The sequence below is a fragment of the Mandrillus leucophaeus genome, unplaced genomic scaffold, assembly GCF_000951045.1.
Source record: "Mandrillus leucophaeus isolate KB7577 unplaced genomic scaffold, Mleu.le_1.0 Scaffold913, whole genome shotgun sequence".
Taxonomy (NCBI): Eukaryota; Metazoa; Chordata; class Mammalia; order Primates; family Cercopithecidae; genus Mandrillus; species Mandrillus leucophaeus.
Window position 1 is genome coordinate 188,120 of NW_012109953.1, and position 18,466 is coordinate 206,585.

General features: G+C 50.0%; 1 protein-coding gene across 1 annotated transcript; it reads left to right on the forward strand.

The window, feature by feature from the left end:
- Positions 1 to 11,204: 11,204 nt before the first annotated feature.
- CD93 (CD93 molecule) lies at positions 11,205 to 18,213 on the forward strand. Its single transcript, XM_011969835.1, has 2 exons — positions 11,205 to 13,283; positions 13,574 to 18,213. Exons 1-2 carry the CDS (start codon positions 11,353 to 11,355, stop codon positions 13,596 to 13,598), a joined length of 1,956 nt encoding a protein of 651 aa, XP_011825225.1. The 5' UTR covers positions 11,205 to 11,352; the 3' UTR covers positions 13,599 to 18,213.
- The last annotated feature ends 253 nt before the right edge of the window (positions 18,214 to 18,466 follow it).

Below are 18,466 nucleotides of genomic sequence, written 5' to 3' on the forward strand. Positions count from 1 at the left end.
TCACTTGGTGACTTACTCAGGTAAAATGCTGGTAAGCCCTGGGCATTCTGGCTTCGCATTTCTTAGGAAACTATGCGGGACTATCTCTGTATGATGCGGCAGTCACGTTTTATCCTGAGTAGGCAAAAGATGCAGCCTCCTCCCCTTGTGGGTCTGAAATGGCTTCTGCAAGTTGGAGCCTGAAATGACCGAGTATCTCACCCTGCTTTTTGCCACCCACTTTGTTCCCACGGGAAAGGAAGGTGAGGGTGCCAGTGCATGGGTGTAGATGCCAGGTTTCCTGACAACTCCAGCGTGTCTGCCTTGCCCTGGCCACGCCATCTACTGCTCCTCACCTCACTGGACCCCAAGGTACGGTGCTGGCTGTTGGAGTATGAACAAACAGACAAAAAAAAAAGGCCAGTCTTCCCCAGGTGTGGCTGTCAGCCGTTCTGAGCCACCACCTGGAATATCTGCAGGTGGAACTAGCCATGTAGCTGCCTCCCTCAGTATCAGCGCCCAGGAAGGAAGGCGACTCTTTCACCAGAAACAGCTCAGCTAGAAGACTCTTCTGTCTTCCAAGATGAGTGGGTGGGGGTGTGGGAGAGCAGAGTTTGGCCCCTAGAACTGTTATGTAGAAATGAATCTGATTCAGCAAACAGACCAAAGCTCTGCAGGCCTGAGAGGGTCTTCAAGGCCTCTGGGTCAGCTCTTGCGTCAAAGAATGAAATTTTTAGGACTCAGAAGTCTGGAGAAAATGCTTTTGGCTGCAAGTAACAACCAAAATATAACTGCTCAAACAATTAAGAATGCAAATAATTTCATATAAGAAGTCTCAGGTGGGATCATTTCAGGATTGGTGAATCCCACAGTTCCAGGAGGCTTTTGGGGACCCCAGCTCCTGCCCTCTTTTTGCCACCTTTCTGAGCCAGCTTGTCCTGACCACAGCAGCTTTGCACACCACCCCTCAGAAGACCACTCAGAGGACAGGCTGGCCATTTCTCCAGTCTCTGTCTAAGAGCAAGGGAGACTTTCCCAGAAGCACCTGGAACTTTCCCTTATGCCACATGGGCCAGTCTGTGTCACATGTCCCTCCTGAGCCAGGTGTTGGCTGGGGACAGAAATGCCATCGTTGACCAGACCTGTCAGGGTTGCCCCTTGAATAGGGGAGTCTCCCAGCACATCCCAACCCTTACTAGCAACAGATGAACAGTGGAGCTGGTCTTCAGAAGAATAAGGGAGAGTAATAGTTGGAGAGTCTTCAAGAATTCACAAGATGCTGTAATTAGAAGGACCCTCCCCACTTTATAAAGAACAGAAATGTCCAATCTTTTGACTTCCCTTGGTCACACTGGAAGAAGAATTATCTTGGGCCACACATAAGATACACTAACACTAATGATAGCTGATAAGCTAAAAAAAACCTCATGATGTTTTGAGAAAGTTTATGAATCTGTGTTGGGCTGCATTCAAAGCCATCTTGGACCGCACGGGCTCTTGGGTCGCAGGTTGGAGAAACTCGATATAGGGAGAATCCTGGATAGATCCTGGTTAACTTTCATTTGAGGAGCTGTCATGACTTTTGATAGAAGATGCATGGGTTATGGTGTTGATAGGAATTTAGTGATGTTGAGGCTCCCAGGGCTGCCGGAACCAGCCTGGTGGCACTAACGAGGAAGCTAATGCAACCGCTGATTGTCATGTTGGGCTGGGGGCCAGCATGGCAAGACACTTTGATGTTTTTTAGAAAAGCCAGAAATAGAAATCTTTCTGTAAAATCTCACATTTCTTAGATATGCACAATTCACTGAAATATTTAAAACACTGTGTGGGTCTAATACTAAATGATGAAGAGCCAGATCCCATCCTGGGAGTTAGCAGCTGACCTTGTCTGGATGAAGACACTGGTATCTGGAAGCTGTCCTGAGGCTTTGCCTTTACTTTCTCCAATGACCAGACACAGCATCCAGCTTGGGAGACACCAGATGTTCCAGCGGAGGACTTGAAGACCACTGCCTGTTCTCCCACACTGGGCTCAGGTCACTTTCCAACTTTTATCTTCCAGAAGGAACTGGAATGGAGGGACGAGATGAACCAGGGCTCTCGGGGCAGTAGATAGGAATGTGTCCCGCACGGAGGGGTGCTTTCCTTACAGTGCTGGAGAAAAGCAGGGCGTGGAGAGTGTGATTCATAGTTTCAGAGGAAAACCAGACAACATGCAGAACTTCTATGCGAAATGAAGCTGGATGATGAAATGCAGCCACTGGTAAAATAAAACCAAGTGAAAAAACCCCACTATGGGCAGACAGATACATACACGGGCACCTTCATCAGTGGAACAGGCCAGAAGTAGGGGTGTGGATGGACGCTCATTGGGTGAACAGCTTTCCATGCTAGGATCTGGCATGGAGACATCAACCACACCTTCGTGTCTTGGGGGATCCAGTCATGATTTGAATGCCTAACTAGGAAGGGCTCTTCTTTGTCATTTCACCAGGGCCAGACAGGGCATGTACCCTACCCATGCCCCTTGCTCCCCACTATTTTAGTGCACGGGGACCCGACGTCACAGCCAGCACCTACTTCGGGGCACTCTCTGGCTGCTGGGGCCATGACACAGTCATGTTCCTCCCCTCCTGCTGGTCCCCCCACTTCCTAAGAAATAGAGACATCTAGACTGAGAAACAAGGCAGGTTTACACAAAGGCAAGCTATTTGTCATTTTCAACAAAAAGGATATCAAAAAGCAGCTTTGCTTATTTCAAAATGACTGAATCAAACCCAATTCTGTCAGCTCATTCTTTATGAGATATCAAAACCCGAGCACTCTTCATCCGCGTATCCAGTGAGGAAACACCATAATCGGGGCGGCATCATGGGTTGCATTCTCAGCTTGCCCTGCTCCTCTCCTTCACTGCCCAGACTGGCTCTCACCGACGGATGACTAAGGGCCCTGCAGAATTGAATTACTCAGCTGAAGCCACAGAGCATGCGCCAGCAGTGAGAAGAGAGTTTAGAGGGTCTCTATGTCTAAAACACAGGACTTGGCTTCGGACACTTCAGGACAACAGGGGGATTTCCAGGTTTCTGTGGAGCGACTGAATCCTACCATCCAGGCACACAGGGAGCTCCACAGACAGCCCCCTGCAGAGAGGGAGACCCTGTGCTTTGCTGATGGCTCTGAATGCTTATGGCTCCCCTCCAAAGGGGGCCCAGCTCATGCCCAGTTGGCATGTCTGTGCTTTGGAGGTCAAGGCATATGAGCCCACAGACTGGCATATTTGAGTGAGGGTTACGGAGGGAGTGCACCTGCTGTGTCCTGCACCCCAGCAAGGAGGGTTAGGTCATCAAAGCTGGGAAGTGCTCTTACAAGGAAGCTGCCTTGTGCCCACTGGGAGCTGGCAAGCCCTGAAAGCCTCAGACCAACTTGAATGGCTCTAGGACGCCAGCAGCAGGGTGACGGATTGGCATAAAGATGCATGGCCAATTGACCACATGGTGCTGAAACCTTCGGGCAACACCTCGATACCAGGATCCCATGGCAGGTACGGAAAGCTCTCAGGGCTCAGGTCCTGGTGCTGGGCATGAAAACACACACACGCCACCCTGAGCCCTACACATGTTGCCTGGTTTCTGGGATTAGGGCCACTGTCTCTCTCCTCTGATGACATCTCTCCAGCAGCATTTCCTCTCTGTGTGCAGGTGGGGTCTATCCATCCAGCATTGCTTCATCTCTGGGTCTTTGGAAGGGTGTGGGGACCTAGGACATGCTAGACATTTCTTCCTTATGGAGTGTTCCTGGTGACTTCCTTGCCAGAGAATCAATTAGGGCAAAAATAATAACCGTAATCATTAGAACTGTTACTCGGTAAACGTGAGACTATATTCATACCACTAATCATGGAACCATGGACTTACCATTTACTATGCAAAGTGCTTTATTGAGTCATCTCATTTAATCCTTGTGCCTCTGTGGATGTGACACCATTTACACCTAAGGAAACTGAAGCCCAGAGAGGAACGGTGTTTGCCCAGGGGCACATGGCTAGTAAGTGGCACATTTTGACTAGTGGTCAAAACTACAGAATACGGGGGTTATTATTCTCATTTTGTGCTAAGTCAGTGGAGCTGGGGGATGCCCGCTGAGACCCGGCAAGGCAAAGGCAGCAGTCCTGGCCTCGGGAGACTGGGCTGAGACCGAGTGCTTCCTCCTGCTTCTGGGCAGTCTCGCTGGTTTAAAACCCTCATCCCAAGGGTGCCTGGGTGTGGACCTAAACACACCCAGCACTGGAAAGTTCTCCACCAGTGCTTGTGAGGTTTTCCTTTCTAGTTCTAGTATATACTTCTCAGGAATCTTCAGAATTCCCCAGTCAGCTTCCCAAAGGAAACTAAATTTTCTCAGAAAAGCAGGCTTATCTATTCAACTTAAATGGCTTCTTTTCAAACAACTGTAATGTCATCGTTCTCATTTTTATGAATAATTAAATCTTGGCATGTTAGGCTAAATTGATCATTTTTATCTCTTCCAAATTATATTGTCTAAATATGGCTAAACTGTTACGACAACTTACTGGAATCACCGAGGATGTTGTTAATGTCAAATGGAACCTGAAATCATCCACACCGGCCATGTGAACATAATTTAGAGACTTGTATTTCATGCTCAGAGCCGTCCCTGGAGATTAAATGTGTGAACCGATGCTGCTGAAAACTCTGTTTCCCTCCATGATCTATCTCGTTCCAAAAGCTGGTGAGCCGGTGAGTAGCCTTTGCTTATCACGGCCAGTGTCAAGAGGTGAGCACAAGTTAACCTTAAAAACAACATTCAGCCCAGCCAAGTTTTCTGTAAATATGGTACATGATTAATTATGTCAGAAGACTATTTACTAAATGTGAAAAAATCAATAACACTCTAGGAAGAATGTTTACCCAGCCTAGGATCCAAACAAAGACTCTAAAGCCAGGGAAGTTTTTGAAAAATACAAGCTCCGTGTCTCCAGCAAACATAAGGGAGGTTTTGCTCCTTTTCATTTTTGCCTTGGCAGGGATGGGCCCTGGGGGTGTGGGCTCTGTCTCTTCTCTGGTCATTGCAATCAGAGCGACATGACTTTTGTCCACTGATGGCGGCCACGTGCCAGCCCTTACAGGAAGCACTTACCGCTAGGACCTCATTTAATTTAATGCCACTGACAGGACAGTGGCATCCTGACTCTTATCCTCCCTGTTTTGTAAACTAAGAAACCAAGGCCCCAAGAAGTGAAAGTGTTGGTCCCAATCCCGAAGCCAGCAACTGGCTGAGGCCCTAGTTCCAGTTGCGGGAGTAGAGTCCAGGTGGTCTCAGGCCACAGTCTCCTGGTGTGATAGGAATTCACTGTTCCTGCCAGGTGCTTTCCTGAGCTGCTTCTTTTAGGTATGCACTCTCTTAGTCTTCACAAAGCCCTGTGAGAGGTGGAGACAGCTGAGGGTGTGGAGTTACAGATAGTCGTACCATATAACAGTGGACAGAGTGGTTCAGTTGTGACCTTAGTCACACAGCTTGTAAGTCACAGAGTGGGATTGTAACCCAGTGCAGACAGGTTCTATCCTTTCTCTTTTTTTTTTTTTTTTTTGAGACAGGGTCTGGCTCCGTCACCCAGGCTGGAGTCCAATGGCATGATCACTGTAACCTCTGCCTCCCTGGTTCAAGTAATCCTCCTCCTACCTCAGTCTCCTGAGTAGCTAGGACTACAGGCACACACCACCACACTTCACTAATTTCTTCTTTCTTTCCTTCCTTCCTTCCTTCCTTCCTTCCTTCCTTTCTTTCTTTCTTTCTTTCTTTCTTTCTTTCTTTCTTTCTTTCTTTCTTTCTTTCTTTCTTTCTTTTCTTTCTTTCTTTCCTTCTTTCTTTCTTTCCTTCTTTCCTTCTTCTTCCCCTCCCTCCCTCCCTCCCTCTCTCTCTCTCTCTCTTTCTTTCTTTCTTTCTTTCTTGGAGATGGGGAGATGTGGTCTCAAACTCCTGAGCTCAAGTGATCCACCCACCTTGGCCTCCCAAACAGCTGGGATTACAGGCGTGAGCTACTGCCCGCCAGCCTCTATCCCTCTCAATGCAAGACAGACTGTCAATCGATGAGCCTCCCCCGAGGGGAGACGGTGTCCTCAAGTGGCGTTGCCTGCAGCAATCCTGGCATCTTGGTGCCCAGAGTGAACCTTGTAGCACCTCTCACCTCTGTACAACACAATGACTTTCAGAAACCATCATGTCATAATCAATATTCATGATTTTTCTAGTTTTTTAAGTTTTAAAGCAAATGATTAATAGAGGACAAATTTCAATTTTACAAAAATGTTATTCAAATTCTGGTAAGCACCTCATGTATGAACTAAAATTTGTACTGACAAGCAAAAACATCAGGTCTCATAGTTTTCACTCTGTTTCTATTTTAAACTTCGGACACAAAATCCCTAAGGGGTCTCATAGAATGACAGGTGGCAGTGACTCCAGTTCTGTTTCATTCCCTTCACCATCTCTGTGCCACTGTTGCTCACTGTGAGTCTAACATATACCGTGTTGTGCCAGGAAATACGCAATGTGCTTTGTTTCCCTTTTTAATTCAATTTTTAGTTAAAAAGAATAAAAGGAAAAAGAGAGGCCAGATGCCTGAATGATCCACAAACCAACTAGTCTGCTCCCAAATAATTGAGATTAAACTGTCCCCATATTTGAGATCAGAACATTCCATTCCAGCATCATGTAAAGTAAATTTTTAAGGCAATTCAAAAAGAAAGCCCAGAGTACTCACAAAGACTGCAGAATACACACGGATGATGTGGAGCCTTTTGCTCAGGGTACATGTCATGCTGTTAGGCTCGCCATGGTTCTAGAACACCTAACGTGGCTTCCGTCCAAAGATCTGCCGAGAAAAACTCTTTCAATCTCCTTCTGCTGATTCCTGCTGTTTTAAGTATCAGTCCTTGGAGAGGTTTGGTATAATCTGCTCTCTAAATAAAATGGGATAAATCACCATCCATGGGGAATTTAGTATGTGAGGTACAGAATTCCCTCAAAGTTTGCATTCAGACTATCTTAAATTCTTTGTAAAACTCCACCAAATCCCTCCCAGGAAAAGCAAGCTCTTCCTCTTCCCCTGAGTTTGAAGCATCATGCCCTCAGCCTCTAAGAATCCCCTGTACTGCCTCTAAGGAGCATCACCTATAGGTGGGAGTGGACACAGAAGGGCAGGGCTGGAGCTAGAGAACCCAGCTGTAAGTGTCCCGGGTGAATTAACCCACCTGAGCCCAGCAGGCAGCAGCCAAAGGGTGAAGGGACAGAGTGGAAGTCAGATGTGGGGGAGAAGGAATAGAAAACTTGCCCTGTGTCTTGGCAGTCAGCGGGTCAACTTGGGATGAAACTGTGTGTGTGCAGTTTAGACAGAGGCTTGCTTACATGTGCAGCATGTCTAGGGCTCAGCAACGGTCTCAGCGTCCACTCTCTTCCCAACTTGCTTTCTCCCTAATTCCAGAGGGGAGAGTTAAGCATGATTTCACTTTTATTAATGTTAGAGCAAGAAAGTTTCCAGAGGCCCTGTTCCCACCTCTGCATTTATAGATGAGAAGTGGGACTGAGTTAACCAAGTTACTGAAAATAATAAAGTAAAATTCAAGGACCCCCAGGGCAAGGCAGTTCTGCATTTTACATGGCCTTTCTCACTGTTGGTGCTTTACAAATACTTCCAAGGTTGATGGATAAAAAAAGAGTATATGTCTTGCTAGTTCATTTTCTTCTTTAAGATGTCATCACTTGGCTAAGTGAATAGTAATTGGTTTGAAAGTTCCCACATGGAAGATGAATAACTTACAGCTAAAGAAGATATCTTGACAAAGATCTGGGGGTCAGAGTGGCTAACATGCTGAAAGTCACTCATTTAGCCCATATCCTTAAGCACCAACTAAGTAGAATGTGAGGGAATGCTGCAGATCACAATCTACCCCCGAGGAATCCACCTCTGAGCTGCACAAACAGGGGCCTAGACCACAAGAAAGGCTTCCTGCTATGAGTGGATGCCAAGGCTGCAGGATCCATTTTACAGAATGTTAAGAAGTTACCTGCATGAAAATAAACCCTTAGAAATGCAGCTTTTCCCAGGCAGAGAACAAGATTGACCCTTGCCAAGCTCAAATGCATGGCCAGCTATGTTGTCTAGAAGCCAGGGACACCAGCCTTCCCTGGACCCCTCACAGCTGTCTACTCACCCAGCTCTGGCGGCACACTCAGCGTCCCGAGGAGGCAGGTCACAAGGACAAGGGGCTGGGAGATCCTGAGCCCCAGGAGGCAGTACCCCATGTTCTCAGAGCCAGGTACCTCCAGCGGACACAGCCTTCCAGACCCCATCTCCCCACAGCACAAGCAGGAGCCATGCAATCCTTCTGCGTGCCCAGTGCCCTTCCCCCCACCTCGGCCCAGCCCCAAGAACATCTGACCTGGACCCGCCACAGCTCTTCAATCTTCCTTCTCTAATCTGGGGGCCAGCCTAGTCCAGGTGGTTGTCATCTGGCCTGGAAACCTGTGGCCACCTGCTGAGGGATCCCCACCCCCTGCGTGGGTCCACTGGACGAAGCCCCAAGCCTTCATTACTGGGGTTCACAGGCTCCATCTTCCCCTGAATCCTCCCTCCCACTGCCTGGGCCTTGATCTCCCTGCCCTTCACTCACTCCCTGTCCCCAGGGCTTCTGTACATGCTATACCCCCATTCCAACACCATTCCACATCTGAGCTGCAACTCCTTTAGATTCCGACTTTACTGCCTGTCTTCTCCAGAGGAGCCTCTCCTAACTCCCCTTCCCCCAGCCAGGATGCTACCCCTGTATTGACCATGACCTCCCCCCTCCCCTGTGCTGCCTGAAATAAAGCCATCAGTGCTGTGACTTGTCCGAAGTTGTCCCACTCTAACAGGCCTCAAGGATCACAGAGGCAGGGATCCCCTTCTGGAATCTAGTGCCTCGCTCAGCGCATAGCAGGGTCTTAATCAACAAATGTTTGATGGGTGGATGGACAAACAGATGGATAGATGAAGGGGCACAGGGAGGGTCCGGTGGCTTCTATGGAGAGTTCCCAAAGGGTCTCAAATATCTTTGCCAAAATGCAAGGACTTAAGGCACATTCTTAGGAGGGTATCCAGCTGGAGTCAGAGATAGCCCCTTGTCCCTTAGGGAGCCAGCGAACTCCCAGGCCCAGGGACACCCCAACATCTCCATGGAGGCCACTGTGGTGGTTGCTGGTGCCAGGTTCACAGGTGTTCCCTGTGTTCTCCACCGTGGCGCGTCCCCTGGGGCCTTCACAGTCAGCGCAGAGCATCAAAGAGTTGCCACTGTGTGGTGAATTCTTATAATTGTGCATTGCATCCATTTTGAATGTAATTTGGACCTTCTCCTACCAGAAGCAGGGCTTAGTCGCCCTTGACACGGTGTCCAGGGATTCACCCACTCCCGGTCCCTCATTGTGGCCAACCCAAATATCTGCCTTGTACACTCACCTCCTGTGACCACCTCCCTGTGGGACAGGCAGATACAGCCCACTTGATAGCCTCAGTGACTCCACACCCCACAGGGACTTCCCAGACATGCCGCCATGCCCACCTCTCGGCCACAGGGACCACACGGAGCCCATGTCTTGTTGCTCTAAACCCACCAGTGAGAAGTCCCCATGGGAAACCCGCTTGGGAAACGCCCTGGACCCCAATAAAGGCTTAGGTCTCAGGTCCCTCTCTCTCCCTTCACTCCCCCCCGCCCCAAGTGAGCGTTCGTGACCCGGACAGCTCCCACTTTCTGCAGGCCCCGTGAGGCGCGCTGCCGTCTCCCTGGGACACGGTGCTTCTGTTGCTTCCTGTGTCTTCTTGTGCTGCCTCCTGCGTCTCCCCCGACCCACACCCCTACCCAACTCTCCTCCCATCAGGGCTCTCTTAGGAAGTGGCTGTCTTGATAGAAGTAAACTAGACATGAGTCAGACGAGAGTCACAAGGTGTCTGTCCAGAGTAACAAGTTTTGTGTAAGAGAGACTTCTGGTCACTGGACAGGGCTAGAATTTATAGTCAGTCTCTCCAAGTGAGCGACAGAGCCTGCTACCAATGACAGGGGACTTGGAGAACAGCTGAGCCCCTCCCTCAGCTGAGATGGTGCTGAGGTGTGGTCCCCTCAGGCCCCCAGAGTGACCCGGCACCAGCTCCAGCAGCCCAGGGTCACCTTCTCAGCAAGCCATCGCGGGTTGGCTTCCTCCTTGTCTGTTTCACTTCCCCTTCCACATAAACTAGTCTCCCCAAATCCTGTCTCAGGGTCCCCTCCTGGGGGATCCCAACCAATGATCTAAGGTTTGTGGCTGCAAGAAAAGCACCCTGTGAGTCCCGGGCTTTTGCTGAGTCGCGATGTCGCGGGAGGGCCTGCCTGGGCTTGGATTCCCGCTCCCTGCCCAGATTTCCGGCCCTTGCTAGGAATCCTGAGCCAGGGGACGTGAGTCTGCAAGGCCTGCACCACAAGGCCGGACACATTTTCATTTTCTTTCTGATGCTTTTTGTGACCCTGCCACCTCACAATGCAATATTTCCACTGTGAAACCCCCAAAACTGCCAAATTTCACCCATTTTGGATTAACATTATCAAGGAGCTTGGCATTATGTTGAAAACCCAGACATTCCCACGACCCGGCTCCTATTTAAAAAATGTCTGTCTATTTAAAGTTCAGGATGGGAGGATAAAAGAGAAAAGACTCCCAAAGTCAACAGAGAACATGAGCTAGGCAAAAGGAAAGTCCAGTTTGCTTCTAAAAAAGGCTGAAAATTATAACCATCCATGGCCTTGCGTCTTAAGTCTCAGAATTTTTTTTCTTTTTTGATGGTTTGCAAACCAAAGTGGAATTTTATTATGGGTTACTAAGGGAGCTTCCTCGAGTTCCTAGCCCCCAAAGCCTTTGTGCACTCCATAGCATGCCTCCGAGGCTCCTCATGCCATGAGAAAGAGAATGGAGCCAAAATCAAGCCGGCAGTATCTCCAGGCTGTAACGTCTTCCCCACGTCGCTGAGTTTCCACAGTGCTGAGCCAGGGACCCGGCAGAGCTGCCTAGCTCCTTTTATGAACAACAGCACCGTGATGAAGGCAGCAGGAGTCAGAGAACTATTCATTGCAGGAAGCCCCAGCATCCGGTGAGAAATAAGAAGTACAACAGTACAGGATGCGCCTTGGGTCACGGGGACGTGGAAAGCCCGCAGCCTTTGTGTCCTTCTCGGGGCCAGAGTGGCTGCAGCTCACCCCTCAGCTCCCTTCGGGTCCCAGCTGGGAGCCGAGATAGAAGCTACTGTCGCCGCTGGGCTTCTCACCTCCTGCCGAGGGGCACACGGAGACCGGGATGGCCACCTCTGTGGGCCTGCTGCTGCTGCCGCTGCTGCTCCTGAGGCAGCTCGGGGCCGGGACAGGAGCTGACACAGAGGCGGTGGTCTGCGCGGGGACCGCCTGCTATACGGCCCACTGGGGCAAGCTGAGCGCTGCCGAGGCCCAGAACCTCTGCCTCCAGAACGGGGGCAACCTGGCCACTGTGAAGAGCGAGGAGGAGGCCCAGCACGTCCAGCAAGTACTGGCCCAACTCCTGAGGCGGGAGGCAGCCCTGACGGCAAGGATGGGCAAGTTCTGGATTGGGCTCCAGCGAGAGAAGGGCAAGTGCCTGGACCCCAGTCTGCCGCTGAAGGGCTTCAGCTGGGTGGGCGGCGGGGAGGACACGCCTTACTCTAACTGGCACAAGGAGCTCCGGAACTCGTGCATCTCCAAGCGCTGTGTGTCTCTGCTGCTGGACCTGTCCCAGCCGCTCCTTCCCAGGCGCCTCCCGAAGTGGTCCGAAGGCCCCTGTGGGAGCCCAGGCTCCCCCGGAAGTAACATCGAGGGCTTCGTGTGCAAATTCAGCTTCAAAGGCATGTGCAGGCCTCTGGCCCTGGGGGGCCCAGGTCAGGTGACCTACACCACCCCCTTCCAGACCACCAGTTCCTCCTTGGAGGCTGTGCCCTTTGCCTCTGCCGCCAATGTGGCCTGTGGGGAAGGGGACAAAGACGACAGTCAGAGTCATTATTTCCTGTGCAAGGAGAAGGCCCCCGATGTGTTCGACTGGGGCAGCTCGGGCCCCCTCTGTGTCAGCCCCAAGTATGGCTGCAACTTCAACAATGGGGGCTGCCACCAGGACTGCTTTGAAGGCGGGGATGGCTCCTTCCTCTGCGGCTGCCGGCCAGGGTTCCGGCTGCTGGACGACCTGGTGACCTGTGCCTCACGAAACCCTTGCAGCTCTAGCCCATGTCGTGGGGGGGCCACATGCATCCCGGGACCCCATGGGAAAAACTACACGTGCCGCTGCCCCCAAGGGTACCAGCTGGACTCGAGTCAGCTGGACTGTGTGGACGTGGACGAATGCCAGGACTCCCCCTGTGCCCAGGAGTGTGTCAACACCCCTGGGAGCTTCCGCTGCGAATGCTGGGTTGGCTATGAGCCGGGCGGCCCTGGAGAGGGGGCCTGTCAGGATGTGGATGAGTGTGCCCTGGGCCACTCGCCTTGCGCCCAGGGCTGCACCAACACAGAGGGCTCATTCCACTGTTCCTGCGAGGAGGGCTATGTCCTGGCCGGGGAGGACGGCACTCAGTGCCAGGACGTGGATGAGTGTGTGGGCCCGGGGGGCCCCCTCTGCGACAGCTTGTGCTTCAACACACAAGGGTCCTTCCGCTGTGGCTGCCTGCCAGGCTGGGTGCTGGCCCCCAATGGGGTCTCTTGCGCCATGGGGCCTGTGTCTCTGGGACCACCATCTGGGCCCCCCGATGAGGAGTACAAGGGAGAGAGAGAGGGGAGCACTGTGCCTCCCGCTGCAACAGCCAGTCCCACGAGGGGCCCGGAGAGCACCCCTAAGTCTACACCCACCACAAGGAGACCTTTGCTCTCATCTGATGCCCCCATCACCTCTGTCCCACTTGAGGTGCTGGCCCCCAGTGGGTCCCCAGGCCTCTGGAGGGAGCCCAGCATCCATCACACCACAGCTGCCTCTGGCGCCCAGGAGCCTGCAGGTGGGGACTCCTCCGTGGCCACACAAAACGACGACGGCACTGACGGGCAAAAGCTGCTTTTATTCTACATCCTAGGCACCGTGGTGGGCATCCTACTTCTGCTGGCCCTGGCTCTGGGGCTACTGGTCTATCGCAAGCGGAGAGCGAAGAGGGAGGAGAAGAAGGAGAAACCCCAGAATGCAGCAGACAGTTACTCCTGGGTTCCAGAGCGAGCAGAGAGCAGGGCAATGGAGAACCAGTACAGGTAAAGGGGGCCCTGAGCGACTGGGGGAGGGGATGCGCAGGCATGGGGACACTGACCACAGTACAAAGAGGTGGCAGCAGGAGCAGGCCCAGGTTCCCTGTGGGCAGACACACCCCGGTCCCGGCAGCTGACCCCTCAACCTCCCTCCACACCAGGAACACGGGCTCCCTTAGAGCATGCTGCCTGTCTGCAGCGCGGCTGCAGGTAACCTGGGGCTCCCTCCCAAGCTCCAGACGTGCAGGCAGCAGGGGCTCCGTGGCTTCCAACACTGTCTCTTTTGTTTCCCATAGTCCGACGCCTGGGACAGACTGCTGAAAGTGAGGTGGCCCTAGAGACACTAGAATCACCGGCCACCATCCTCAGAGCTTTGAACTCCCCATTCCAAAGGGGGACCCACATCTTTCTGAAAGACTGGACTGAAATCTTAGCAAACAATTGTAAGCCTTCTCCTTAAAGCTCCCTTGGAACATGCAGGTATTTTCTACGCGTGTGTGGTGTTCCTGAAGTGGAAGCTGTGTGTTGGCGTGCCTCAGTGGAGATTTTGTGACTCTGTAATGATTCTTACTCCCCCTTCCTTTTCAAATTCCAATGTGACCAATTCCGGATCAGGGTGTGAGGAGGCTGGGGCTAAGGGGCTCCCCTGAATAGCTTCTCTGCTCACTTCGACCATCTAAGAGGAAAAGGTGGGCTGCTCATGCCGATTAGGATTGAAATGATTTGTTTCTCTTCCTGGGATGAAAACTAAGTCAATTAATTATTCAATTAGATAAGAAGATCTGATTTTTTGGTCAAAGGGAGCATGTTCAGGACTGGAAACATTTCTTTACATTTGCATTCCTGCATTTCCCCAGTCTTGCTAAATGTGAAATTGTTGACATCCTCCAGAAGGGCCAGAAGTGCAATTAACCTCTTAGGTGGCAAGGAGGCAGGAAGTGCCTGTTTAGTTCTTACATTTCTAATAGTCTTGGGTTTATTTGCAAAGGAAGCTTGAAAAGTATGAGAAAAGTTGCTTGAAGTGAGTTACAGGTATTTGTGAAGTCACATAATCTACAGGGCTAGGGCGAGAGAGGCCAGGGATTTGTTCAAAGATACTTGAATTAATTCATCTAAATGTACTGAGGTTATCACACACTTGACTACGGATGTGATCCACACTAACAAGGAAACAAAATCAAGGACAACCTGTCTTTGAGCCAGGGCAGGCCTCAGACACCCTGCTTGTGGCCCCGCCTCCACTTCATGCTGCTGGGAATGCCAGTGCTCCGAGCTCAGACGGAGGAAGCCATGGCGGAAACTTCCATCGGGCTGTTTTCTAAAGGATGTGTGAACGGGAGATGATGCACTGTGTTTTGAAAGCTGTCCTTTTAAAGCATTTTAGCATAGTTCATAGTTCACAGTTGATGCAGCATCCTGAGATTTTAAATCCTGAAGTGTGGCTGGGGCACACACCAAGTAGGGAGCTAGTCAGGCAGTTTGCTTAAGGAACTTTTGTTCTGTGTCTCTCTTTTCCTCAAAATTGGGGGTAAGGAGGGAAGGAAGAGGGAAGAAGAGGACTAACTAAAATCATTTTTATCAGCAAAAACTGCTCAAAGCCATTTACATTTATATCCTCATTTTAAAAGTCACATTTGCAAAGATTTCTCCCTATGATGATAATGTGGTTGCTAGTGTGCACTCTCCTTCTCTCTCTCTCTCACACACACACACACACACACACACACACACACACACGGCACCATTCTGCCTGGGGCACTGGAACAGAGCCCTGGGGTCACCAATGGTCAGAGTCACTAGAAGTTACCTGAGTATCTCTGGGAGGCCTCACGTCTCCTGTGGGCTTTTTGCTGTCACTGTGCAGGAGAACAGACAGAGGAAATGTGTCTCCCTCCAAGGCCCCAAAGCCTCAGAGAAAGGGTGTTTCTGGTTTTGCCTTAGCAATGCATCGGCCTCCGAGGTGACACCCTGGAGCAGTTGAAAAACCACCAGGTGCAGGCCCTTAGAGTTAATACTCTTGCCAGTTTTGAAATATAGATGCTATGGTTCAGATTGTTTTTAATGAAAAACTCAAGGGGCAGGGGAGGTGAAAGGAAAGATGGAGGTTTTGTGGGGCTCAGTGGGGCATTTGGAACTTCTTTTTAAAGTCATCTCATGGTCTCCAGTTTTCAGTTGGAACTTTGGTGTTTAACACTTAAGGGAGACAAAGGCTGTGTCCATTTGGCAAAACTTCCTTGGCCACGAGACTCTAGGTGATGTGTGAAGCTGGGCAGCCTGTGGCGTGGAGAGCAGCTGTCTGTCTGGCCATTCAGAGGATTCTAAAGACATGGCTGGATGCGCTGCTGACCAACATCAGCACTTAAATAAATGCAAATACAACACTTTTCCCTCTGGGCCTTGAAAATCCTTGCCCTTATCATTTGGGGTGAAGGAGGCATTTCTGTCCTTGGCTTCCCAGAGCCCCAACGCAGTCTGTGTATGAATCCTGGGGTCCATTGAGGCCTCCTATTTCCACAGCGTTCTGATTGCTCTCACAGCCCAGGCCCATTGTCTGGTCTCTGAATTTTTCTGTAGGTGACAACATGCAGCCCCATTCTCAACAACAGGGAGGACACGGACCCTCTCTGTGGAACCCGCAAGGAGAGAAATGGGTAATAAAGAATCCAGTTCCTCAAAACCTCCCCTGGCAGGGCTGGGTCCCCCTCCCGCTGGGTGGTGCTTTCTCTTGCACACCACTCCCACTGCTGGGGAAGAGCCAGCAACCCAACCAGATGGCTCAGGAGGTGCGTCTGATGGAAACCACTGGGCTCAAACACGTGCTTTATTCTCCTGTTTATTTTTGCTGTTACTTTGAGGCATGGAAATTCTTGTTTGGCGGATCTTGGGGCTACAGTAGTGGGTAAACAAATGCCCACCAGCCAAGGGGACATTAACAAATCATCCTTATCCTGAGGGACCCAAGCTTGCTCGGGCGTGGCACAGTGGGGAATCCAAGGGTCATAGTGTGGGGAGAGGTGCACCCTGCCACCTGCTGACTTCTCACTAGACACAGTGTTTCTCTCCAGGTGACCTGTTCAACAGCAGAACAAGCCAGGGCTGTGGGGACAGGGGGAAGGTTTCACATGGAAATGGACAACAAGGCAATGAAGACTTGTCATCCAAATAGGTCAATAATTCTGGGAGACTCTTGGAAAAAACTGAATATATTCAGGACCAACTCTCTCCCTCCCCTCATCCCATGTCTCAAAGCAGACAATGTAAAAAGAGAACATGTCACACATGCAGCTCGCCATACCCACTCATTCCTGAATTTCAGGTGCTGTCATTGCTCTTTCTTTCTTCTTCGTCATTTGGGAAGGGTGATGCAGGAGGACAATTCCTACAGATAATCTGAGGAAGGCAGAAAAACCAGGGCAGGACAGTTATCGACAATGCATTAAGAGGAACTTGGTGAGCATCCTCTGTAGAGGGACTCCACCCCTGCTCAACAGCTTGGCTTCCAGGCAAGACCAGCCATATCTGGTCTCTGCTTTCGGTGGCCCACACTTCAGCATCATCGTCATTGCCACAGCATCACGATGCAACACATCTGTGTGTAGCACTATGACGTTATGTTTGGGTAATGTGGGGATGAACTGCACAAGGTTCTGATTAAGGATGTGGGGAAGTGGGCTGTGGTCACTGCTGACCTTGTAAGGCCACCTCAAGGCCTGCCTGTTGGTCAGTGGCAGAGGAGCAAAGCTTCAGGAAGGGCCAGCCTCATGTCATCTTCCCCGCAATCAGGCAGAAAAGTGGAGCCAAAAAGTCAAACCTTTATATGCATGTGTTGTGTCCATTTTGCAGGGTGAACTGAGTTTGAAAGAATTTTTTTTTTCCTCTTCAAATTGCGTTGTCTTTTCCATCCTCATGGGTCTTATCCCTGAGCAATATTTCGATGGATGGAGATGATCATTAGGTACTTTTGTTTCAACCTTTATTCCTATAAATATTTCTGTGAAAACTAGGAGAGCAGAGATGAGATTTGACAAAAAAAATTTGAATTAAAAATAACACTGTCTTTTTAAAACTAACATAGGAAAGCCTTTCCTATTATTTCTCCTCTTAGCTTCTCCATTGTCTAAATCAGGAAAACAGGAAAACACGGCTTTCTAGCAGCTGCAAAATGGTTTAATGCACCCTACATATTTCCATCACCTTGAACAATAGCTTTAGCATGGGAATCTGAGATATGATCCCAGAAAACATCTGTCTCTACTTTGGCTGCAAAACCCATGGCTTAAATCTATATGGTTTGTGCATTTTCTCAACCAAAAATAGAGGATGACAATCTGAATTCTCCATATATTCACTAATCAAAGACACTATTTTCATAATAGATTTCTGAGACAAATACTCACTGAAGGGCTTTAAAAATAAATTGTGTTTTGGTCTGTTCTTGTAGATAAATGCCCTTCTATTTAAAGTAGAAGCTCTGGAATCCCTTTATTGCGCTGTTGCTCTTATCTGCAAGGTGGCAAGCAGTTCTTTTCAGCAGATTTTGCCCACTATTCCCCTGGGCTGAAGTTCTTTGCGTAGATTTGACTTAAACTTGAATTTGATCCAGGAAAAGCCTTGCTCTGTGATGTCAGATGTGATTGTAAATGTCAGTAATCACTTCATGAACACAAAATGAGAATGTAAATATTTTTAAATGTGTGTATTTTAAATGTGTTTGACTAATTCTGAAATTATAAGATTTCTATGCAGGATTTATCTTCATCCTGTGCATGTTTCCCAGACTGTGAGGAGGGAAGGCTCAGAGATCGAGCTTTTCCTCCAAGTTCTAACAAAATGGTGCTTTGAGTGCCATCATGGGTCAACCTTTAGGAAGGTGCAGCTTTGTCGTCCTTTGAGCTTTCTGTTATGTGCCTATCCTAATAAATTCTTACATACATTGGTTGTGAACTTGTTTTAATATATTTCACGACAACTCAAAATACCTGGCAGAACTTGCTTTCAAGGTCATTACATTTATCCATCTCCGTTTTCAAAGAGTTGCTAAAAAGAAGGTACCCTGTGGCTGAGTTTCTGCACCTGCACCTGCTGGACGCGACAGGGGGCGCTGGGCTCTGCCCTCCTTCATTACCTCAGCAAATGTGTTCCCTGCCCCTCAGTGTGCTGCCCTTGGGGACATGGAATACAGAGGGCTG

Excerpts from the sequence above, each read along its gene's own strand:
- CD93 (XM_011969835.1), top strand. The coding sequence starts at position 11,353 with ATGGCCACCTCTGTGGGCCTGCTGCTGCTGCCGCTGCTGCTCCTGAGG. Across the intron at positions 13,284-13,573 it reads GCAATGGAGAACCAGTACAG|TCCGACGCCTGGGACAGACT; the intron begins GTAAAGGGGGCC and ends TGTTTCCCATAG.